Below are 25765 nucleotides of genomic sequence, written 5' to 3' on the forward strand. Positions count from 1 at the left end.
AGCTACAATCTTGAGAAAGCAATTAAGCGTTTCAAATTCCAGTTTTCTCATATTATATAAAATGGGGATGATAATACCTCATTGGGTAATTACCCTCATTGGGTAATTATGAGGATAAAATGGAATATTTACATGAAAGTGTTATGCATCATATAAAATGCTTGTGTGATCATCTCTCAGATAAGATGCTGGATTTAAGGAACCTGAAATATTTTAAACAGTATATTTATTATTCATGTACTTTAAAGACCAAGCCCACATATTGCTTATCAGATAGTCAAGTATTCTGTAGATTTTAATCACAATTAAATGAATGGAAACTCCATTAATTTGGGACTGTGAGAAACTGGTATTAAATATGACACGATTTCCCAATTTTTGCCTAGTTATTTCCAAGTTGAAATAAAGGAGAATTGAAATAATATATTATTTTCTATTAAAAAGTTGCCTCACTTAGTTGTTCACTATGGACTGTAAAGCACAGACCATTTTAGATTTTAGACTGATGCTTGGAATACTAGTGTCATGCATACTTAGCAATTGAGATGGTGATGATGATGACGGTGATGATTAAGAATTATTAGAGAAAATCCAAACTTGCAAACATTGCCAGCTAAATTGAAGATTTCCTAAGTAATGCCTTAGAGGGAAGATTTGCTCACAAAGGTGCATGTGCTGTATTTGAACTGTTTTATCATGAATATGTAATAATATACCCTTTTCTCCTATTATTAGTTACTAATAAAATTTGCATTGTGAGCAGGTTGAAAAGTGGTGAGAATTTGCAGTCACTTCAATATTATCACAATCAATAACGTCATTCTTCATATTAAGAGCAATACTTCAAAGCACATGGTATTGTCTATATTCCATTGAATATAGGATATATAAGGAAAGTGAGACTCAAAAACTTTGAATGATATACTCAAGTTCACAGGACTACAACTATAGCAAATAAGAAGCCTCATCTTTTTCAGTTCTTGTCCAGAGCTACTTCTGTTCAGCTTGTCTCACTCTACCCAGGTATCCGGGATGATAAGAGACACTCTAGTTCTGGTTCTATTATGCTGAAGAGCTAATAAATTAACACGTTGCGTACGGATCACGAGAATCTTCACGAGGGATTTAAACCCCGCTGTACGCAACATGTTAAGACAGGCCACTACATTCAAAGAGGCTTAGAACATTTCCTTGTATTCTACAATTGTTTCCGGGCATCTGATTTCTTTAAGGTTTGATTAGGTACATGAGAACGGTACATTCTCTCCGTGATTGTGTACCCAAGTAGAATAATGGAACCTTAGTTGGAGGAAGTGGGATTTACCATGAAATGCTTTTCCAGATCTTACATTATAATGAGGAGCTAACTCCAAAGATTTTGTGAGGAATACAGAAATAAAGCACTTGTATCAAAGTGCTTAAAACTGTACATTATTTCACCATTATGAAATCGTTATATGAATTCAAGGGCTATATCCAAACTTAGTTTTAAAGAGACAAAAATCAAATTTTCTAAACCAAAGCTATTAGAGAAGGTTTTAAAAGCAGTTTTTAAAAAGGTACCTTTACATCAGTAATTTCCTCACTATTACCAGAAAGCTTCTAAGAGTCACTATGGTATAAAAGCTACAAAACTATACCATCTCTTATTATATTACAAATGGAATAACAGATTGAAGTAGCTGTTGAAAAGAGCACTCAGTGATTCATTCAAGTTGCAAAAAAGTAACACTTGAGTCAGCCAGAAAAGTTACCATGAAGGAAATGTAGAATAAATTTCTGCAAAGAATAAACGATTCTAACACAAAGACAGAGGCACTGAGTTAATTCCAAGATTACTATAAAAGTAAATTGAGGACATAAAAATGAAGCTAATGAATAAATGAAGTAATAGAAAGCTGGTTGTACAATTTTATCTTCTCATCATCAGTGTATGAGAATTCCAGCTGCTTCTACATCTTCGCCAATATTTGATCAGTTTGAGTCATTCCAATAAGGGCACAGAGGTATTCTGGTGGTTTGAATTTGCATATATGTAATGACTAATTATGTTGAATTTCTATCTTTTCAGGTGCCTTTTGCCATGTCTATATACAGTGGTACCTCGGTTTTCGAATGTAATCCGTTCTGGAAGACCGTTCAAATTCTGAAACGTTCAAAAACAGCCGACAGCTAGGCCTCAGGATCTTGCACTCAGTGGAAGCCGCAAGACATGTTCGATTTCCAAGGTGTGTTTGAAAACCTAAGCATTCACTTCAGGGTTTATGGCATTTGTACACCGAAATGTTCGTCAACGTTCGAAAACCGAGGTACTACTGTATTCACTGACGTATCTGTTAAAATATTTTGCCTATTTTAATTGGGCTATTTTCTTATTATTGGTTTTAAATAGTTCTTTTTACATTCTGGATACAAGTCCTTTCTCAGATTGGTGATTTGCAAGTATTTTCTCCATTCAATGCCTTATTCTTTTTATTTTCTTAAGAGTGCCGTTTGAAGAGTAGAAGTTATTAATTTTGAAGTCAAATCTATCAGGTTTTTTTTCATTTATGGATTGTGCTTTTGGTGCTGTAGCCAAGAAATCTTTGCCTAATCCTAATTCACAAATATTTTATCCCTTTTCTTCTAAAAGTTTCACTTTCTTTTTATTTTTTAGTTTCTTAAGGTATCAGCTGAAGTCATTGACTTAAAACATTTTTTTTTTCTAATATGGGTGTTTAGTTGTATAAACTTCCCTTTAATTACTGATTTGCTACATTCCACATATCTTGATAAATTGTGTTTGCATTTTAATTCTCTTCAAAATACTTCCCAGTTCCCCTTTTAATTTTTTAATGAAAGTTTATTGAGGTGACAATTGTTAGTAAAGTTACCTAGAGCTCAGGTGTACAAGAGGGTAAATGGGGTCAAATATATGATGATGGTAGAACTGACTGGTGGTAAGCACATAATGTGAGACGTAGACGATGTTTTACAGAATTAATTTATTCTTTAACTCAAGGGTTATTTAGAAGTATGTTATTTAGTTTCCAAATATTTGGGGACTTTCCACTTATCTTTCTGTTTGATAGTTAATTTAATTGCACTGAAGACAGAGAATATACTTTGTAAGACATGAACCCTTCTAAATTTATTAACTTGTTTTACAGCCCAGAATATGCCCTGTCTTGGTTAACATTCCATATACACTTTGAAAAGAATGCATATTCTTTGGTTGGGAAAGTGTTCTATAGCTGCTGATTATGTCAATTGGTTCATAGTGTTGTTTGAGTTTTCTATGTCCTTACTTATTTTCTTTTTCTTGTGCTAGCAATAATTAAAGAGGGTTGTTGAAATCTTTGACTATATAATAATGGATCTGTCTATTTTTCATTGCAGGTCTATCAGTTTTTGTTTTATTTTGAAGCCCTGGTTTAGGTGCATAAACATTTAGGATTGTTATTTTCCAATGATGAAATAACACTATCTGTGGTAGGATTCTTTGTCTGACAGGAATATAGCCACTCCAGCTTTTTTTAAAATTAGTGTTAACACACTGTATCTTTTTATATCCTTTTACATTTGCAGTTTTAAATATAAAGGGAGTTTTTTCTACATGGCATATTATTAGATACTGCTTTAAAGTGTTTTTCTTTAATCTATTCTGAAAACCTCTGAGGCATTTAGACCATTACATCTAATGTGATTACATCTAATGTAATGATATGCTTGGGTTTAAATTTACTATCTTGTTATTTGTTTTATATTTGTCTCATCTGTTCTTTGCTCCCTTTTATTTTATTTTTTTTCTATAGAATAAAATAATAAAATGTGTTATAGTCATTCATTCCTTTTTTTTTTCAGATTGAGAATTTTTTATTATTTTTTAAAATCTCCCCTTCTAGATTACTACTTCTAACACTTTGTGGTGTTTTTCAGTGGTTGCTTTATGGTGGATAGCACATTTCTTTCTGTGACTATCACATTCTACTGCCATGTGATATTATACCACTTCATATATAATATGAAAACTTTGCAACATTAAATATCCATTTGTCCCCTCCCAGACTTAGTGCATTTGTTGTTGCAGTTAAAGATGCTCAAAGATGCTCTTTCCAAAATCTTTAGTCTTCTCTTTGTTTTTTCATATTAGATAGTTTCTATTGCTGTTCTATTCTTCAGTGCTACTGGTAGTTTTTTCTGCAGTGTCTAATCTGCTATTTATTAAGTGCATTTTCCATATTAGACACTGAAATTTGCATTTATAGGAGCCTGAATTTGTTTCAATGTCTCTACTTAACATGTTTAGTCTTTACTGTTGAACCTATGAAATGCAGTTCTAATGATTCTTGTATTCACATGGAAAGGTATTTACTAAATGGTGCTTGTTGAAAGAACCAGTTAAATAATTTCTGTTTCTAACAGAAATAACGGAGAATAGATTTACTCTCCTTCCTGAAACAACTACAATAACACATAAATGAAATAACAGTTTATAAGATATCAGACATCAGGCAACAAAAAAAGTGATCCTTGAGAGATGGGAAACACCAAGTAAACATCTTTCCATGAAATATAAGATTCTCTTTCTAACCCCCTTAAATTTTGTGACTGTATAACGCCACAACTATTCCACACACATTATGTGTGTGTGTGCATTTGGTTGTCTCCCATTGCTAAGAATGTAAGGTCTACAAGATCAGAGACTTTACTTTGTCTGATGTTATCACCTTTAGTACCTAGATCATACCCAGTACACAGCAGACATTAATATTTGTGGAAAGAATGAATTTACAAAGAATCTGATTTTGTAAATCAATGACCAGTATTCCCTTGAATGTATCAGAATTTAACCATTCTTCTAATTCCAGACATTTCAGTTGTTTTCAGTTGTCCACTATTATAGACGAAGATTAATAATTTATAGCCAAGTCTTTGTTCACATCCTTATTCCCGTAAAAAACAAAAACCAAAAAACCAAAAACAAAAAACTCTACAAGTGCAACTGCTTGGTAAAAACACAGGGAGACTTTGAAGGGTTTGTGATGTCCTGCACAGCTGCTCTCCCTTAGGTTGAACGTAGGGAAATTACCACCAGTAGCATGTGAGAGTGTTTTTCTTGGGGGATTTTGATGTCTACAATACCTAATCTTCGTCATTAAGTATTTAGAAGAGTCACAGATAACAAAGTAATCACCTTCTACCTTTAATGATGTGGATGCCTGCTAAGCCGTTGAGGGCACAAACTAGCTGCCGATGAGCTTCTTCACATTCAGTTCCACATTTCTTCTGCAGCGATGTCAGCAGCTCCTCCATTGTCATGGTGCTGAAAGAAGAGGCAGACTGTTCAGAACTAGAAAGACAGTCCTAAGTGAGATTATTGTATCACGTGAGATCATCAGACTCTTACAGAGTCTTTGTGGTTCCTTCAGCATCTTTCTCTTCACCTCCATTTTTATCACAATCACTTTTAACTTAATCACCGTAGTCCCCTCTCATCTGCGGGGATACAGTCCAAGACCCTCAGGAGATGCCTGAAACCACGGTACCCAACCCTATAAACCAACAAAATGTAAAGAGAAGAACAAAAGCATTTCGTATCTGGAGTGCAGCAAAACAAAACAAAGAAACAAAAAACACAACAAAACTCCACAATAGTCCTAATTTTAAAAGAAGTGCTCAAAACCGTTACAAATAATTTTGATGATGTGATTTGCTTTCACAGTTGGGGTTCTATATATCAAAGAAAAGCCACCACACTGTTGAAAATAACTGACAACTCAGTCACAAGATCATGAATGAAACTGTGAGCTAGGCAGCTAACTGCTTAAATACTGTCTATCACTACTATGTTATCAACGGCAGTAGAAGGAAACTGATGATACAACCTTTTTTGGAGTGGCAAGAACTCCCCGCGAACGGCCTGAGGGTGGCAGCAGGCCTGCCTGAGCCTCAGCAGCGGGTACAGGATGGAGGTGACAGTCCTTCTGTCCAGGCTGCTGAGCTTCAGAGCCCAGTCGGAAATCTTCCTGAGTTTTACTACTGCATCCTGGCAGCACACCTCATGCTGACGGTGATAGAAATGTCTTTCCACCGGAGAAAAGTGGAGCCAGTGGGTTTCTTCTGTCTGAGGAGGTATCTGGATCTGCAGAAAGGAGAGAAAAGAAGATTTCACCTGGAAATGTCACTTTCCATCCCAACTCTGCTTCTTTTTCTTTTTAATACTGTTAATCAATGGAAACTTATCCTACTGACTTGGTCAATCACATCTTTCTTTGCAGACCTCCACAGAACCTTGGCAATGAAGCTATACAGCAGCTGAGGGTGCTTCTTGCAGTAAGGGCGATACAGGAGTCGAACCCACCAGTGTTTGACACAGTAAGGTTCAACACCCAGAAAGACCACCAACCCAAAAAGATCTGAAAAGAAAAAAAGAACAAAGCACATTGAGAATAACTGCATCTGTATTTCTTTATTACTATTTTGAATAATCACTTTCACAGACATTACATTGCACATAATACTTTCTAGGAATTAAAATGCAGATTGTACAGGCTCTTGAATCTGAAAGTCAATTCCGATTTAACATACATTTACTAAGTGTTTATTTTGCTCTAAGTTTTATGCTAGAAGCTAAAATGTTTTAAAGTTTATAGAACCATTACACCAAGTTTGTACTTAATTCAAAAGCCTGAAATTTCCATCAGAAATAAAACAAGAAAAACACTCAACTGAGTGTGACTGATCAAGAAATATATAAGTACCACCCACTTAAACTAATAGATGCAACATAACCTGAATCAGAAAAGAAAAAATTCTAATCACAAAAGTGATCCAATATTCCTCATACCCATTGATCAAATAATTCTACTTCTAGGAAATAAGCTTAAGACACTAATAAAAAAGAGACAAGATATACCCACACAGTGATATTCATAGCAACAATATACAGAATAAAAGTGACTCAAGTAAATAAATGATTATGATACTGACCCCCCCCGTAAGAACTTTTTCCCCTCTGATCCAGCAGGTCTTGTTTGTTAGTTTTAGAACATGATCCTTCTTATATATCTCTTGATTGGAAACACTCAATGTTATATTCCTCTTTTGCCTACTTAACATCATATATACCATAAGCAGTTTTCCATATATTTATGATAAATTTTTAAATATGGAAGACTGTTTAGGATACAATGTTAAGAGGAAAAAAATATATAAAATTATGCATGCAGTATGAGTGCAAATATATAAACATCAATACAGAAAAGACTGAAACAGTGGTTATATCTTCAAATGAAGATTATGGCTGAGTGTAATTTTCCTTATATTTTTCTATTGATAAACATGTTCACAATGGTCATGTAGTCTGACCTATAAAAAACAAAACAAAACAAAAAAACAAAAACAAAAAACAAAACAAAACAAAAAAAAGAAGCCATGGCCCTACCTACAACCTTTATTCTGAAGATGACAATAAATATTTAAGTTGAATTAAGTTACTTTACTGGTTCCTGAGTTTTAGTAACATCTGACAATTGCCTATATGCAGATATCCAGAGATTTATACTTTCTGTTCAAACCAATCCAATTGCCTATATGCTACCTGAGGCCCCAAAGATATCTCAAACTCAATACTAGACACCTCATACTAGAGAATGCTTCCTTCTTCCCTCATGTTAATGTTTCAGATCTTGGTGCAGTTGTCACTTCCTTCTGCGTCCATTTTATGTGATGTCACAGAACCAGACATCTTGTTTTGAAACCTATTATAGGTAGAATTTTATATTTATTTAATATATGAAAGTTATCTTGATTGTAATCTTACATTTGTCTAAGTATTTAATAAACGTATCTTCCCCTCTAAGCAGTAAGCTTAATAAGGTCAGGGACCTTGTCTATTTTTTGAGCACTATTATGTCTCCCAAAGAACAAACAATGAACCAGTGCACGCACCACAAAATACTTAAGTTATTTGAAGTCTACATTTCCAAAAAAAAAACCAAACTAAAATAAATAAATAGGTAAATGAAAAATAAGAACAACAAAAGCAGCAACGGAAGCAGCTACCACTCACTGAATATTTAATATCTGCCAGGTACTGTGCTAAATGCTTTGCCTACTTTATTATAATTAATCTTTAAAACACCTTATTTTGCAAATAAGGAAAATAAGGATTTGAATATTTAAGTAGCTTGTTTATGGACATACAACTAATAATTCAGGATGTGAACATAGGTTTGTATATCCCCCAAAGCCAATGTTTTGTATATAACTATACAAATAAGTATATTATATAAATGTGGGGTATACTGGGTGGGAGGGGTTGGCAGTATTCTTGCCTGTTTGACATTCTAAGCAGACTGACATTATTTCAGCCTGCCTGTAGAACATACAAAAGGCCTGGAAAATTATGGAATGAAAATATCCTGGCCTATTTCCTTGCTCAGTATGTGGCCAACCTGGGACGCACAAGACCTCTGGGTTGTAGCTAATTAATAAATCATCAAATCTGATTTATCTCTAACAGTCTAACACACTGGTTTCTCAACTGAGGTGGAGGGGTGCAGTTTTGCCCTGCAGGGGACATTTGCAATGTCTGAAGACATTTGTGGGTGTCACAACTGCAGGAATGCTACCGGCATCTAGTGGGTAGAAGCTAATATCCTAAGATGCACAGGACAGCTGCCAAAAAAAAATAATTATCTGGCCCAAAATGTCAGTGGGGCCAAGGTTGAGAAATGCTGTTCTAACACAAAAAAGAAAACAAATGAGACTTCTACTTCCAAATATGACATAATAAATCATGGCAGGCTAACATTCCCACTGCAACAACTACAAAAAGAACTGACACACTGTAAGAATCATAGTGTTAAACACGTCAGAGTTATGGAAGCAGAGGAAAGACAAACTGAAATTCCAGAAAGTTTGAAAAAGTTCTTTTTTAGGTAACTAGGGCAGGAGGAAACTTTTGGGGGTGATTATCCTGATTGTGGAAACAGGTTCATGGGTTGTACACATGTCAAAAGTTGACAAATTTTACAGTTTTATTATATGTCACTCATACCTCAATAAAGCTGTTTTTAAAAAACTGTTCTCAAGAATTTATTGAATGAATGGTGACAGTGTTCAAAACACCTACCAACATCTTATATACCCAAAATAACCTACCCAGGTAACAGGAATTACTGCTCATACTTTTCTAAAATTAGAAAAAAGATAACTTTGATATCAGTTATTGTCATTTTTCTGTACTCTCTCAGCTAACTCCTGAGCTGAATGACATCTTATTAACACCTACATATCTAAAATATCTAAAATTTGGGCAGTTTCCAAATGTAACAGCAGACCACTAAATTTGGCCGTTTAATTAGCCTATTATTCTATAATATGTATCTTAATGTAACTTACTAAAATTATATGAATATTTAAATATGTACTTTTAAAACCTTCATAGAAAATGTTTTTCCTCCTAAAAATAATCATCAAAAATATATTGTTTTTCAGGTGAAAGCAATGGATGCTGACATTTTTATTTCAGCAGAGTGATGTTATCCTGCTGAAAACAAACAATACACAAAAACTTGAATTTTCAGAAAGGTAAGTTTTGAAGATGAGTATTCGCCATGGGAGTTCAAGAATATTTATATTTTATAATTTAACTACATTTTAATGATAGCTTTTCCAAAAATTTATTATGTAAAACAACATTTACTTAAACTTTCAGTTTTAAATATTCAAAACTTAAATAAAAGTTTTAAAAATGCAGTGTCTGCTCTTTGGAAAAAGTAAGTTATATGCATGAGGTTATGTAGAAGCCTGAGTTACACTGTGTGTGTGGGAGGGAGGGGAGAACTAGACACGAACTAAATGTGCAAGAAGAGGAAGGGTTGATGGAATAATGGTATAACCATCTGGTGTGATCTCATAAAGCCTACTAACATTTTATAACTTTTACAATTAGTAAAATCATGGTCCCACTATTTATGGGTTCAGGCAATAAAAATTATGGTCCTTATTTTTATAGACACAACCAATTGAAATTAATTCTTTTTTCTCTCTCTCTCTCATTCTTGTCAGGTTCGTTCTGTTTTCTACCTACCGCTTTGGAATCTCTGCCTACACTCTTTAGGTGGGTACAGCAACTGTTCAACTTAGGACGATGGGACTACTCACTATAGATCTATCCCCATGTATAAAAACAAAAATAATCTGATTCCATTTAAAAAAATAAATGCTTGAAACTACTAGGAGTTAAATATAAATACATGTACTATCACTTAAACAAGTATTTCAGCAAAGGTGAAACATAACAGTACTTTTTCTTTAAAAAACGCCAGCTTTTCAAATACATGCACTATGTGAGGACACCATCTACACATTACCCTCCAATCCTCTCTGTACTGGAGTGCCACTGATGCACCATCGGTTAATCCCACTCAAGCGCTGAGCCATTTCTGCAGCCTGATGAGAGAAACACGGAATAAAAAAGAAAAGAAACATAGTTAAAGTGCAGAAGTCAGGAACACATCTACGCATGAAAATAGCCACAAAAAGCTACACTTCAGTTCTGCTGCGCTTGCTCTTATTTAACAGACACCACACTCATTGCTGATTGTCACAGTCGGCCAACTTCTAGCCTCATTAGCAGGAGGACGTCACAGGTGCCCCCACCCGAGAGGAAGTATGTGCAAGTATGTGCAGAATGAAAAGGTTCCCTGAACAACTGATACATCGTCACCCCATCCTTAAGATGTGAACCACTATACTAAGAGACATGACTCATAAATTCAGGACAGGTTACAGACTGGCCAAAGAAGACAATAAAGACATAGACAAAGGCCGGATCACAATTCTATCTTCTGAAGTAGCATTTTTGCTCTCATCTAGTCTCTCTGATAAAAAATTGCCAAAGCCAACTTTGTCCCCAAGCTCAGAGCCCACATAAGCTTTCCACCTAGCAGAAATGCTTACAAAAGTCCCTCAGCAGACTTGACTTTGATCTTCATCACACGTAAACTGCCATCTTACTCAAATATATACGGGCACTGAGTACAGGGCAATGGTTCAGCGTACCTAAGGCTTCACAGCACACGAGAATAGGAAACGAGGACTGATTAACAGCAAGCTTTTGGCTGATGTCAACACTGTGGGTTAATTACACCTGAATTATTAAATTTTCTATGGACAGTTTCTCCCAACCCCTTTCCCTTTTCTTCTCCCCAGCCCTTGGGAGACTTGGCACAAATCCTCACCTTCACGGCGGGACATTCGACCATCTGGGCCTCATCCAGGCAGATTCTCCACCACTCCACGGCCACCAGGGGGCTGGGGATGGCCATGTAGCGCTTCTGGTTGCGCAGGCGGCGGCCGTCCTCACTGTTGCTGTGCGGGATATCTACGTAGTTCAGTTCTGAACGGAGGACATCATAGGTGATAATGACTATATCCTGTTCTGCCAAAAAGTGAGGCTGTAAAAAGCCATCTTTCTTCACTCCTTGATATACCTAGGGAACAATCAGCACGGATGTAGTTATGGCAGAAAGGCTTGTCAAAGATAGCTGAAATAATCATTCACTCAGGCCCTTACGGAGCCCTTCCATTTGTTTAGGACCAACCATGCTGTGAGATAGAGCTCACATCTTTCTAGAGAAAGACACATTTTAGTGTGGAAGACCAGTAACGTCAGCAATGTGAAAGGAACTGTCACAGAAGTCAACGTGACAGCATCATAGTAGAAAGACCAAGTCTACGGCAAGGGAAGGTAAATTCAAAGAGGACTTAAAATTTGGGGGGGGGGGGTCTGGAAGAATAGTGAGGAGTTCTCCTCACAGTGGGAAAAAAGGGAAAAGAGCCTGTAGGGAGGTTGACGGAATCAATAGCATATGCAAAAGCACAATGGCAAAACTAGAACAGCAAAAATACCAGCAAGAGCTGGTATTTCCTGAGTGTCTCTTATGCTTCAGGCCCTGTGCTACACTTTATCTCCTATATTCAGGACGGCCTTTTACTTATTATTGGATTCTCCCTCCATTGGATTTGTCCCTTCAGGACAAAATGGATTGTCCCTCCAGGACAGCGGCTGAAATAACATCACTAACATTTGAATGGAAAGAAGGAAAGAAGAGAATGAAGAACACTAACCTTAGTGAACAGTAACACTGAATGACCACGTGTCAGCACTTTATCAAATCATTTAATCTTCACAATAGGTGTGTGAGAGGATACCATTTTCAGAACTCAGCACAGTTCCTGGCACGCAACAGGTGCTCAATAAATATTTGTTGAATGTGTAAATTCTTATTTTACAAATGAGGTAACTGAGGCTAGCCACAGAGGATGATTTGGGCGCTAAGAGGTGGCAGATGGGATAAGTAGCTGCCATTACACAATACCGCCTTTGGAGTGCATTTCTGTGTAAGAGTATATATGCTTATACAAAGACTTTTTCATTTACGTGATGAGTTCTTTTCAAAAGCTTTCACATCTTTCCACTCAAAGTGCTTTAACTTCAGAACTTCTGATGCCAGAAAAGAATAAACAACTCCCTGTTCTGTATTTTACTTTCAGTGTCCTCTTCAAGTTCTGATTTACTATTATCATCTCTTTAATTTTTGGGATAAACAATAAAATGACAAAGATTATAAAAGCTATCCTGAAGAAGTAACAATTTGTCTTCCTACCCCAGGAAAGAGTGCAGACGGCCTTACCAACACTCGAAGAGACGATGACCTCACATGCCTGTTAATTTCATCCACCCACTGGTGACAGATGGAGCTCGGCGAGATGATCAGAGTCGCTCTTGTTGACACTGGCTCCATCGCAACAAGGCAGTGGGGGCAGTAAAAAGGCTTAATCTTCAGATTCTTCTCTTCGTAATTCACACATTTCGCATGTTGCCACAGGTGGCATTTCAGGCACTGAACGCGAGGCTTATGGTCCATCTGGTCCAGTTCACCACATATGCACTCAAAGCGATAATCAGAGGAATCACAGGGACTCACAAGGTTAGAATGCGGCACATCAGCCCCCGTGGAGTTTAGCGATTCCGCTTGGTTCTCTGCTGCATGTTCTCGCTTGACCTCAAGGACACATGTACTTTCAGATGTGGTAACGTCAGTCATTACAGTGTCATGGGTAGTGGGGCAGTGATCTTCTGAATTGAGATCAAGGTTAGGCTGACCTTTTCCCTTTTCTGTGGATGGAACGGGCTTTTTCCTAATTTTACTACTATTTCTCCCAGCCTTGCAGTAATAATAGTAAGGATCATTGTCATCACCAGGGGTGTTTGGTGGCAAGTATTCAGAATCTGTGTCCTTACTCCCTGATTTTCTGGATTCTTTCTGAATTTTCCTTGGACTCCACACTGCCTATGAAAAAATATTATTTAATTATTTTTTCCAACATAGTTATATTTTTTCAATTAAATTCCCAAGTTTATTTATGTGCCTTATATAAAAATCCAGTAACCTGACTTTGCTACCCTTTTCCTTGATGAGAATCACTCCTGATCAGTGGCTATTAATCTGCCTCCTACGAGAACCTTCCTTGTAGTCTGCAGGTCCAGAATAAGAGGAAGGCTCTACTACTGGACAAGTAAGATTTGGAGAGAACAAAAATCAGAAAGATAAAGGGAGCTACTGATATTTTGGTATTAACCGCTTATAATTTATGGTCTGCCTAAATCAATAAAAGGTTAGTAGTTTATAATACATAAATATACAAACTAGGACAATTATAAAAATACCACGTAATAAATGATAGCATTTACAGAAAGTGAAAGTTAATCTACCAGTTATTGCAATTAACAAATAAATTCCTTCTTTCTTTCTCCCTTCTATCTTTATTCCCCTCCTGCAATTTTTACTGAATGCCAGTTCTGCACCAGGCATCGTCTTAGATGCTGGGGATACAAATATGAGGAATACTTAGCCCCTGATCTCAAAGGGGTCTGTTGAAAACGAGAGAACGGTAAAAAGTAAAACAGTGCTATAAGAATGGAAACGAGCCGAATATAACAGAGAGGAGCTTTGATGGGAAAGCAGGTGCCAGCAACCGACTCCAAGAAATGATGTCAGATCCAAGGTTGAACACAGGTGTTGGGACACTTAATAAATATGGAATGAATGGAATTAATTGTTTTTTTTTTTTTTTTTAAGTGACAGAGGATTAGTAAAAAGCACAGAAGTTTATTGCAGTCTTCTACCCTGGCTGGGGAAAAATGTCCCCAAAATGTTGGAGACTTCCTATTCCAGGAAATGAATTTTTTATCTGCCGTTTCTTTCACAGTATACAAGCTGATAGCTCCAAACTTGGACTTGTCATTAATCTTTTCTTGATTAATGTTTATAAATTTATAACTATTTTCTTAAAAGCAAATTGAAATTAATAGCCCCAAAGAAACAGTTTTATAACCAAATGTAAAAATTGTACAAGATGATGATATGGGAAAATAAGAATTTATATAAAAGATTCAAAATGTATACAAAGAGCTATGCAAATGGACGGTATCATTAATCTTTTTTAAGCGTGGAATAAACTTTTTAATTGCCGACAACAGCATGATGCAGAGAGAGAAGTTGTTTTAAACTTTATAGTATGCTTAAACAACTATTTGTATAATTGCCATGCACTTTTCTTTGGGCTAAATAGTAACTGAAATGAAGTTGTATTCAGTTGTATTCATTTGAAGTAACTGATGGAACTTGTATTCAGGAAGTAGAAAACATAAATCATAACCATAAGGGATTTTCCTAACTGGTTTGCTTTTTATCGTCAGGCTGTAAAAACTTCAGTGTCAAGTTGGATCTGTCAACTAATTCTGTAAGGCATCACATATAGCTTAATAAATGCTCTGTTACCTGTTTTTTTGTTTTATCATATATGTCCTCTTCCTTGTAATTCTTCCCCAATGTAAAAGTCCCAGAAAAACCATGGCCTTTGATCTGTTTCACAAGACCTTCAAAAATTAAACATTTCAGCATCCGTTTCAGAAGACTCCTGTTCCGCTGAACATCATATCGATATATAGAACTGACATACTTATAGATGGAAAGGATGGAAACTCCTTTTTTTCCATTCATTTCTTTCACAGCTGTCAGGATCATCACACGTGTAGCTAAATGCAAAAGGATATGCTAACTCAGTCAAAATAGTTCAAATTAAAAGAAAATAAAACTCAGTTAATTTTAATGTACACTGAGGACCAAGTTAAGAAAAAAATAAATCAAAGATTTATTGAAGGTATGCTGTCTGTATATCGTCAATCTGAAGAATACATACTAAAAATTTATCTTAACACATAAATTACTGTAATGGAAATAATATAAGAATTACTTATGAATTTGTTAATCTGACAAAGCAAATATTTAAATTATTCAAAAAACTGACAATTATCTATGTATTAATATATGCTATCATTAATAAGGGAAACATTCATTTTTTTAGCAGAACTTGAAGCAGCGAGGCTTGAGAACAAAGAAAAACTGATTTAAAGTGTAAGCTAAAGAAATTTAAATATAACAGATTGAGCAAGAACCACATGGACTAAGTCAAATAAAAAAATAAATCTTACTTTTGTTAAGATAATATGACTCATAACTGACCCATTTATGCAAAGTATAAACAACTATAAAAACAATTATTCATAACAATTACAAGATACTGCTATATAAGAATTACAAGAACTATAACACAATACTGTAAAAAATATGTTTTGAGAGATTCCATACTTACGGGGGCACTGAATTTTTTCTTTTGGTTCAATTTCCATATTTTGGGTTTCTGTATTTTTCACTTTTCCTCCAGAATAATGGGATGGAATGAAATAATTCACCACTTTTCCCTAATATAAACAACATTTAGTAGTCACACAGTGTTTTGCTTTCAGTATCCTGAGCTGCTTATTAAAATTAACGCTCCTTCTATTAAGGAGATAGAAAAGAGATGTACAAAATTATGGAAAAAAGGGGTATATACGCTATTCATACATACAAACATTTTTTATTTCAGGGCTTACAGCTCGCCATCACCTTTTAAAATTATGCATATTATCTTAAATTATCTAAATGTTAAGTTGGGACTTCTGCAATTAACTTTTTATGGCTTGTTTAAATATGGAATTAATGCGCTCAATTTGTAGTAATACGAAAAATAACTTAGAATTAAATATCTGATGAGCAGAAAATGCCAAAAAGAAGTTACTGACTGAAAACTGTATACTCTTCCTCCTTTTTGTACAAAGGAAATAAGTAATTTCTATTACCTACTCAAATCTGAAAGACTGACTTTGAAAACTTGACCCTATCAAAAGATCATATAATCACTAAGGTCGTGAGCATGGTGGGCTCTACAGGTAATTACAGGTATGTCCTTATCTTGTAGCCTCATTTCAGCAGATTCAAGATGCTGATTTTAGATTTTGTGATTGACAAACATGAGCTACATTTTCTCCGTGGAGTGTTTTTTGAACTTTAAAATTTATGTTTAAACAGAATTACATATTTTGGATAAGGACTTAAGAGTTCGTTTCATCTAGCACTCCAATTACTAAGTTATCTTTCAACAAAGTTCTCATTATTAGATTCTAAGAGTTACATATCTGAGATTTGTACAATTGAAAAAAAATCGTTCTCAAAAGTATTTAGTGGAAAAGACCTCTGTAAAAAAAAGTATTTAGTGGTAAAATGGAGAATTGTAGCAGTGACAAAACATTTGAGTTGTAATAGTCCTTTGCTAAGGTAGTTTCTCTGCCAACTAGAAGGCAGCTTGGTCAGTAACAGCGTATCCCCTTCCTAGTTGGCCAACATAACTTAAATCCCCACTGGGTCACAAACATTCCGTTCTCTGGGCCCACTTGAAGTTGAACTAACAGCTAATGTAAATCATTAGCTGCAGCATAAATCGAAAGTGTTGACTTAAGTGCCAACCCACTGCTAGACATATGATGCGTTTCCAGAACATATGTCCCCTGCTTTCCCAAGCCCCACAGGAATCCTCCTACCTCAGGAAGAGTCAAAGCATCTTGTTTGACATCTTGTCGAGTATGTGTCAGAATCAGAGCCAAGACCTCCACTGTCTTTCCAAGACCCATCTCATCCGCTAGGATTCCACCAAGCAACTGTGGCCCAGCAGATGGGTATTCGCGGATGATGCTAAAAGAAAAATCAAGAATAATACATCATGGGAATGCAAACAAAAATTATATTGCTCCTACAGAGAACTGGAAAAAATGCATAAAGTCTAATTTTTAAAAAACTTTTAGGGTGAAACAATTCAAATCCCTAGATCATGAACATAAGAACTGTGACAATCAAAAAACTGCCTCAGCTGACAGCTGTCTGCAGGAAACAAGAGTGGTATTGGTAAACAGCCATCATTTTTTTTCTTTTATAAATATAAGGAAGCACGTCTGCCTTCTTTCTGTGAACATTATGAATTTGTGAATAAAAAAATAAGGGCAATAACTGATTCACTAATTAGCTTTATGATTCCTAAAACTCATTTATAACAGATATTGACAAATTTAACAAAAATATAAAAACGGGCCCATAAGATGACATTTTTACTTAGAATTGTAATTTCTTTAGTCTGAAGATAAAAAACAAACCAGTTAGGAAAATTCCTTATGGTTGTGACTTATGTTTTTTACTTTCTGAATATAAGTAGCAATAACTAACCATCTTAAGTCGATTGTACAGCATTCATTTACTGAAGAATGACACGTACTATTAATTCTGTCTATCCTATCAATAAAAATGTCTAATAAGACTTTAATTTAGTATTCCTCCTTGAGGTACTGCCAAGGCTAAAGACATATGCTACCAATCTCATACAGGTTTTCATAATATTTACGTTTAATATCAAGCACACAAAGTTTTGCCTTACCAGCCTGTGTAAGGATTGTAATAGAGTTTCAAACCATCAGATGTAACAATCTCTCGCCATAAGAAGTGTAGGGCATTTTCTAAAGAAAAATATAACCATAAAAACAAGTTTTTGTTTGTTTTCTTTCCTGCCAGAGAATCATACTAAAATAAAAATAAGTTAACAGGATACCCTAGGAAGCCACACACATATGGGGAAAAGGCTAGGATTCCTTTCATTCTTTTCTTCACATATTATTCTTTAGCTTCCTTTGCTTTAGGCACAAATATTTTCCATATAACAAGTGATAAGACAGAAAAACAAAGCATAGCAAATTACAGAGAATTAACAGCAGAAGAAAATTTATACATAGAACCAACTCTTACCCGATAAAAGAAAGCTGATCTTTTATATATCTTTCAAAAAGTTGCCTGAAGTCTTTAAATAATTCAACAGACATATGCTAGTAGGATAATGCATTCACCTACATCAGACCTAACCTTTTATATGGGTCTGATAATGGGAGGAAAGGCTTAGGTAACCAAGGAAAGAACATCTGAAACTATAACACTAAAGTACTGATTGTTTCAAACAGAATCTTCTGTTATCCTTTCCCTTAATATTTTAAGTCAACTGTAAAATAGGAAGTATGTCTCTACCCACCAGTGAAACAGCAAGTAATTTTTTGTTGCCTTCTTTAGGGATTAATAGATGAAGTAGGAATATAGATATATAGGGTTTATAAAATGGAACAACTAAAAGATAAAATGCTTCAAAGTATGGGAACCACAGGGAACAATAAGAACTACTAAATGAAACATAGGATTTAATCAACAAAGTCCCGTCTATGGACAAAAAAGAATGAATTACCAATACATGCAGCATGGAAAAATCTCAAAAACATGCTGAAAGAAGCCAACTCTCCCCCAACCCCCTAAGTGTCCTATTTATTGTATCAAAAACAGGCAAAACTGAGTTATGGTGACAGTAGTTGCCTCCCGAAGGGGCTAAAGTAGGAGAATTGACTGGCCCATGAGGGAACTTTCTGGGGTGATGGAAATATTTTGTCAGCACTGCATGACAGACATATAAACAGAAACAGGTAAAATAAATTTTAACAGTTTATTTTATTTAGCCCAATAGAACCAAAATATTATCATTTCAATATATAATCAATATAAAACTTATTAATGAGGTATTTCATACCATTTTTGTACTATTTAATACCTGGTATATATTTTAAACTTACAGCACATATTTGGACGGCCACATTTCAAGTCTAAAGAGGCATGTGTGGCTAGCGGTTACTTTTGGGAAAGTCTAGTTCTATGTCTTAATTAGGTTGTTGCTTGTGCAAATGCATAGATTTATCAAAATTTATCAAACTGTGCCCTTAGTATCTATGCATTTTATTGTATGTAAGAGATATCTTAATAAAATTAAGTATTAATGAAAAAATATTTCATTTTGGAGAAAAAAATAATCCAGTCTGTGGGAAATTCTATAGAGCTAACAATTTCTTCAACACATGAATTTTAAGGACAAAAAATAGAATGAGAGAGGGGAAATAAAACCCATGAATTAAAATAGAGTTAAGAAGCAGCAATTAATTCCAATATACAGATGTTACTTGGATTCCGATTTGAACAAATTTAAAGAGAGAGAAAGTTCAAAGGGGAGAAGAAAGAAAAGGGAGGAAGAGAGATTTGGTGATATTAAGGAATTATTGAGTTTTAAATTTATTATTGTATATATTTTTATATCTGTTTAAAAGAACACTTATCTTTTAATGAAACAAATGGAAATATTAAACAGGTGAAATGATACACGTGAGATTATTACTTCAAAGTATGGGAGGAGAAGTGGGAAGAAATAACACTGGCTATGAATTGATACTTATTTTGTAAAATAGAAAGTTTTAAAAAATGAAGTTTGTTGGATAAAAAAATATAAGATGAAACTCATGGGAGACATAAGAGCTATTCGTCATTAACTAAAATCAATATAGGAAGAATGAGAAATAGTTATCACTTCACCTCCTAAAATCATACAAAAATCTCATGTTATGCCCATCCCCTTAAAGACCATAATAAAGACATGGCATAAATGACTCCCATAAACCTACTACTTCAATGAAAACATTTAAGAGATGACATTTTATGTTGTTACTTTGGAAAGAAAATAAATGAAAACCTAGAAACATTAGAATAGTCGCACATAAGTCTCCCACTTTCGTAAATGTGCTTTCTGTCACTAACATTCACCATCAAACTGTGAGGGCTCTTGCAGCTGATTGGCAAGATTCCCTTCAGTTCAGGTTTCAAAAACATTTCTTAGTTGGAAAGGCACGCGAAAACATGGCTTGGTTTATAAAAATTCCAATCAAGGGGGCCTTTATTTTGGCTAGAAAAATCAGTTGACTTTTATGGATAAGAGAAATCACAAATGAATTTTTCTAGACTTCAATTTTGAGGGATTGCTTAGAAAATAACTTTGTTTATAGTTAAAGTCCATTCTATCCTATCTTTTCCATATGACTTGAATGGTCAATGCTTCTCCGCTCCCCCACCCCCACCCTAACTACCTCTCATTTAATCCCTCAGATCAATTTGCCTTTCTTGAGACATCTTATACTTGCCACTAGCAGGAGTGCTTCTGAAATGCTCTTGTTGTAGCATCCAGTTGACAGCCTCTCTTTGGTACGGTCTCAACACAGGAATCAATGCAGGATGCTGTACGTCCACTTGAACGGACTGTGTTTCTTGCTGATGTGTTCGCCTCACAAAGTGATAGAGCTCGTCAATGTCCTGTCCCTCTGGCTCACTCTCTGAATCTTCCTCTTCCTCTTCCAACACATCTGTATACCCAACAACAGTGTACTCAAAACAATCCAATCCACCTTTTAGAACTACAAGCACTTCTTACTTCAAGATCGCACCATGCACTCTCCCAGCTCTGGGGCTTTACTCAGTGTTTTGTGACTGAAAGGTCCTATCCTTAATTCTTCAAGATCAAAAATCTACCCATCCATCCTTCAACATCATTCAACTGCTACTTTTTCCATGGTATTTTCTTTTGTTTTCCCTGATTAGAATTAATGTTCTCCTCTGAGCTCATATAATACACTTATACTTTGCACGCAGCAATGCACTACAGTCTGTCTGGTAGTGCAATCATTTATGCACTACCTTTCCTTTCTGCATTGCACTGTATTACTCTTTGAGGGCAAAGACTGTCTTTCGTTTTTATGGCTCCTCAGAGCAGCTGGCACATGCTTTGCCCATCGTAGATATTTAGTAAACATTTGAGGAACTGGATCTGAATATCTTTTGCAGTTTATAAAAGGATAATTTATTTCACTTTTCTCTTCATGTAAAAAATATCCATATGCAGACATAATTTCTCTGTGTCTAAGGCAAGGGTTCCCATTCTATTTCTTATCTAAAAAATAAAATAAAATAAAATAGACATTTGGTAGCAGCTATAGCCAACTAGGAGGTAAGTGTGTAAACCATTAATCCAAATTTATAAAAATATCAGATTCATTTGCTGGGCACAGTTGCCATGTGGAAGATTTGTGCTGACTATAACATGAAAACAAAATTCAAAATCTTGAACAAATTTACAACCTCCTTTTAGCTAATAATTTATTTCCAAATTGTTTCAAAAAGGCCTATAAACTTTTATAGAACATATTGCATATGCTCTAAAATTTACCACAAAGACATAATTTACTTTTCTCAATAAAAAACATGCTATGAAGATTTTCAGAACGTTATATGCTTGGTTATTCCAGATTGTGCCAATAGTTGTATAATCTAGTATTGGAAACTAAACTGAAGTTTTCCTTTGAAATTCTTTGAAGTTTTTCTTTGAAAAGTTCATATTGAATTACTTTTAAAGGCAGAATAATTTCTTAACTTTTAAAGTCTCGATGTATTTAAAGGTATTCCTTCCAATTCTAAAACCAGAGACTTTTCCTCCTTTTAAGACTTTAACATAACATAATTTACTTTTATTAGAATTGTGAAGCTTTGGAAAGAATGTCCTACAGAAATAACAATCAAGCCAGATGCTGATTTCTCAAATATTCCAGTATGAAAATTTGCCCCTGAGTAGTGCTGGCCCACCAGGAGCAGGGCTGGAGATTTTGAGCCGTTTTCCAGGAGTGTTGATGGGCTGCCCCAAGCCATCTACACTCTCCCTTGGAAACCAATGGCTGACAACTCTGAAGCAGCAGTCCTGACCAAGGGTGCAACGTCTTGCCAAGAAACAGGAGCAAAAGTAACTGGTCTTTTGGGAAGTAGGCTCTTGAGATAGTTTGTCAGACCCCAAAGAGGAGGTGGAATAAAGGCCAGGCAACAATCTCTGGCCACAACAAAATAAAAGCACAAAAATACTGCAAAAATTCCAATCAACTCAAGATCCTTTAGACTCTGCCTATTGACACTGCAAACGTTTCTTGACTGGTTACTGTAAGCTAAGCATAGTATTAAGCAAACAAAGTAAAAACACAAATCATATTAGTGGAGGCATTTCAGAAAAGTCATACAGCAATTTTATGGAGGTTATTTCATTTTTATTATGGTTTTATTAGTTCTTTTCATGGTTTTTATGTATAAGAGTTAGGGAAAACCTGTACCTCTTAAGTAATAGCAATTTCAAAGTTTACTTTAAAAATTACCTGGAATAAAATTATATAACTTTTCCATCACTCTCTTCATGAGTTGATTGAATTTTTTCATTCTTGAATTTGCCTCACTCAGAAAGTCTAGTTTCGCTAGGCCATTTTCCAAAAGATAAATTCCAACCTACAAAGAATCAATCAACATAGAAATAGTTTTAATTGTACTATATCACTCTTTATGAGGATATAAAAAAAAACAACATTTCTTACCATCACTGTTTTGGAAGATATTTATACTATTTGTTCCACAAAACTAAATATATACCTATCAAACTTCCTTCACATAATTTTACTTTCAATTGTAAATTCATTCTATAAATGCAGTGCCTACTATGTTCCATGTACCATCCAAATTGCTAAAAACAAAAAACAAACAAACAACAACAAAGAAAAACAACACAACTTCTCTAACGGCAACCAAACCTGGGAGATGTGACAAGAACACCAATTCCACCCACCGAGTCTATGATTCCCAAACTTGATGAGCATCAGAATAATTAGTTGACTAAAATTCCAGATTCTGCGTTTTTAATGCAGAAGATTCTGACACATATGCTGGGATACTTATGCACAGATTTGGGAATCCCTATTACTAGATCAAACATTAAAATGTAGAGGAAAAGTGAACTTGATTAATGTTTTATATCTTGATTCTGGTGAAGCAATGTGGTATGAAGCTTTACAGTCAAAAACTTGAATTTGAATAACGGCATTGGTATGTAGGAGCTAAATAAACAAGCAAAATAACTGATTTGTGTTGACCCAAATGTTGTCATTTGCAAACTGGAGAAAAGCCTATAAGAGATAGCAGAGATGATGCAATTTTAAAACATCCTAATGGTAGGTACTCAGTAAATGTTGTTTCCGTCATTTCCCTCTATAATCCTGGACCTGGTTCCCTAATCACTGAGATTCTCATATTCTTTCACTAAAGAAAAATTATCCAACCCAGCATTATAGAAGAATGGGTGACAGAGATTGTATTTCATTAACATTTTACTCTGGCTTGTGTTCACTTAGAGATGGCTTACTACAGCAGCAATAAATGTTTAAATAGTTATAAAAATTGAGATCAGGGAGCACAGAATACATCAAGACTTAGTTTGTGGGGGAGGTGAACAGAACACAGACCCACAAGCCATGAATTCTTACATACTTGTTATCACTGAATGCCCATTTTGGCATTCATGATCAACAAAGAGAGGGAATGAATGCTAGGTTGCATAGTTTCACTGTCCAGGGAACAATTAATTATAATTTCGTGCTTCTAAATTTTTTTCCTTTCCCACAATAACAAATTCTGAAACTACAAATAGGGCTGCAATGTAATTGCTTTTTCATATGAGAAATGCATAAGATACAGTTTTCAATTGAACGATGGTGAATTTTAACATGTTAGAATTTTTCCTTTCAAGTTTTAGCATGAAGGCATATTGACCTGCTTCGTAGTTTAAAAGTATACATTTACTTGCATTATCTCACCTGAGTCTCAACACAACTGTATGAGGTAAAAAGAATGGTTATTATTTACATTTCATATAGAAAGAAGCTGGAATTTAGAGCATTCAAACAATTCACTTGGCTAGTGAATAGCAGAGCCTGAAATGCATTATAAATTTATTCATTCATTTACTGAAAATCTCTTCAGTATCTAATGTTTTACTAGGCTGTGAAAATAAAAGACTAGTGAGGGAGGAAGATCTAAAATGTAAGTACATGACATGTGACCAAGGCAAAATTAAGTATATGCATCAGGTATGATGGGGAAAGGGCACATAACACTGATCATGGAGTTTTAAGATTTCTGTATATGCAGTAACTCTGAGCTGAATATTAAAAGAGGACCAGGAATTAATCAAGGAAGAACAACCCAGGCAGAAGGAACTGTGAGAGCAAAATCAAAGATGCAGAAAGCTGGCAGGGAAGGTGCAGGAAACAAATCAATTTGGAATTTGCAGGACGGAATAAAAAGCGGAGTGAGAAAAGATGAGGCTGGAGAGGTAGACCAGGACCTATCAGACTTACACTCCAGATTATACTTAATTCTGGAAGCAGGAAAGAATAGAATTCTGTTTTCATTTATATGTATTACACCATTCCAGAGACAAAGGAGATGAAGGAGCTGAAAAGGCAAGCAGGGAACTGGTTAAAGGACTGCGACAGGAAGAGAAGGAGATAATGAGAATCAAAACAAGTCATCGAGAATGGAGCTGGAGAGGAGGAATTGGGAAGATCTCCTTGAAAAAGTTCATCTTGGAAATAATTAGCTATTTTACATACATACATGTATATATTTACATACATGTATGTATGTAAAATAGCTAATTATTTTATTATGTATATATTATATATATTATATTATAGTTACATGTATATATTATAGTTACTGAGAGCCCAAAATAAAGTGTACTTTGAAACTTAATAAGGAGGCTTTTGCTGGCTTTTCAGACTTTCCTTCCAAGTTAACTTCAAAATGGACTGCTCAATGCAGAAAAACCTTAAAACACACCACAGAAATTGAGTACCTTGATAATGTGACTTCCTTCTGGTTTTTGGTAAAGTTTTATTCTTCTTTTCTTTTGCAGCCACCCCAAATCTTGTAACATTTCACCACTGAAGGACGATTCCACTTGAATGCTCTTGTCACAAATACTGATTTGCTCATTGAGTCCTTTTTCTTGTTTCTCTACATCTATGCATTCTGAATGAACGCAGATCAGGAAATGGTTGCTTGACTCTGAGCTCATCAATGTAAAACTCCTTTCAGAAAAATTTTCAACTAAACTCTGTTCAGGAAGAAGCTGAAGAGTTAATTCTCCCAGAAATGCTTTCCAAGAATTATCGAAGTGATGAGGAAAGATCACAACATTCAGCTTTACAGACAACGGGGAGAAACTGTCACCAGCCTCTTCTTTATCGATTGATTTTGAGACGCTCACCTCCTCCAAACATCTCTTTTTATCTGTGGGAGCCACTTCTTCCTTTACACTATCATCTAAGATGATGCAATGAGCAGAAGAGGAATCTGAACCTGGGCAGGGATATTCGTCATCAGTTAAGAAGAGAGGTTCATTCCTTCTGTCCTCATGCATATTCCAACGAAGCTGCTGTTGCTTTTCTTCATCTACTTTCACTGGAGGAGCACGTTTCCGTCGGTTGCTCATTTTCACGTTTTCTTGGTTGGTAAATGTGAACTCTAGAAGACAAATGCAACAGTAGGCATTCCAAGAGAGGATT

The 25765-nt window shown here is 35.2% G+C and overlaps 1 protein-coding gene across 2 annotated transcripts in view; it reads right to left on the reverse strand.

Annotated features, from left to right (window-relative positions):
• The window catches only part of SHPRH (SNF2 histone linker PHD RING helicase), a 74486-nt gene that overhangs the window by 41073 nt on the left and 7648 nt on the right, over window positions 1-25765 (reverse strand). For both annotated transcript variants that reach the window (XM_019744488.2, XM_019744489.2), the window contains exons 2-14: window positions 25054-25724; window positions 22526-22652; window positions 20480-20698; window positions 17863-17941; window positions 16979-17129; window positions 15712-15820; window positions 14838-15094; window positions 12687-13346; window positions 11232-11483; window positions 10362-10440; window positions 6235-6398; window positions 5868-6124; window positions 5184-5305 (exon numbers count right to left, since the gene is read on the reverse strand). In XM_019744488.2, coding sequence (XP_019600047.2) covers window positions 5184-5305; window positions 5868-6124; window positions 6235-6398; window positions 10362-10440; window positions 11232-11483; window positions 12687-13346; window positions 14838-15094; window positions 15712-15820; window positions 16979-17129; window positions 17863-17941; window positions 20480-20698; window positions 22526-22652; window positions 25054-25692 — 3115 coding nt within the window. In that variant the 5' untranslated portion in view covers window positions 25693-25724. The remainder of the gene's footprint in view (window positions 1-5183; window positions 5306-5867; window positions 6125-6234; window positions 6399-10361; window positions 10441-11231; window positions 11484-12686; window positions 13347-14837; window positions 15095-15711; window positions 15821-16978; window positions 17130-17862; window positions 17942-20479; window positions 20699-22525; window positions 22653-25053; window positions 25725-25765) is intronic.

The sequence above is a fragment of the Rhinolophus sinicus genome, linkage group LG05 (genome assembly GCF_036562045.2).
Source record: "Rhinolophus sinicus isolate RSC01 linkage group LG05, ASM3656204v1, whole genome shotgun sequence".
In the NCBI taxonomy this organism is placed as follows: domain Eukaryota; kingdom Metazoa; phylum Chordata; class Mammalia; order Chiroptera; family Rhinolophidae; genus Rhinolophus; species Rhinolophus sinicus.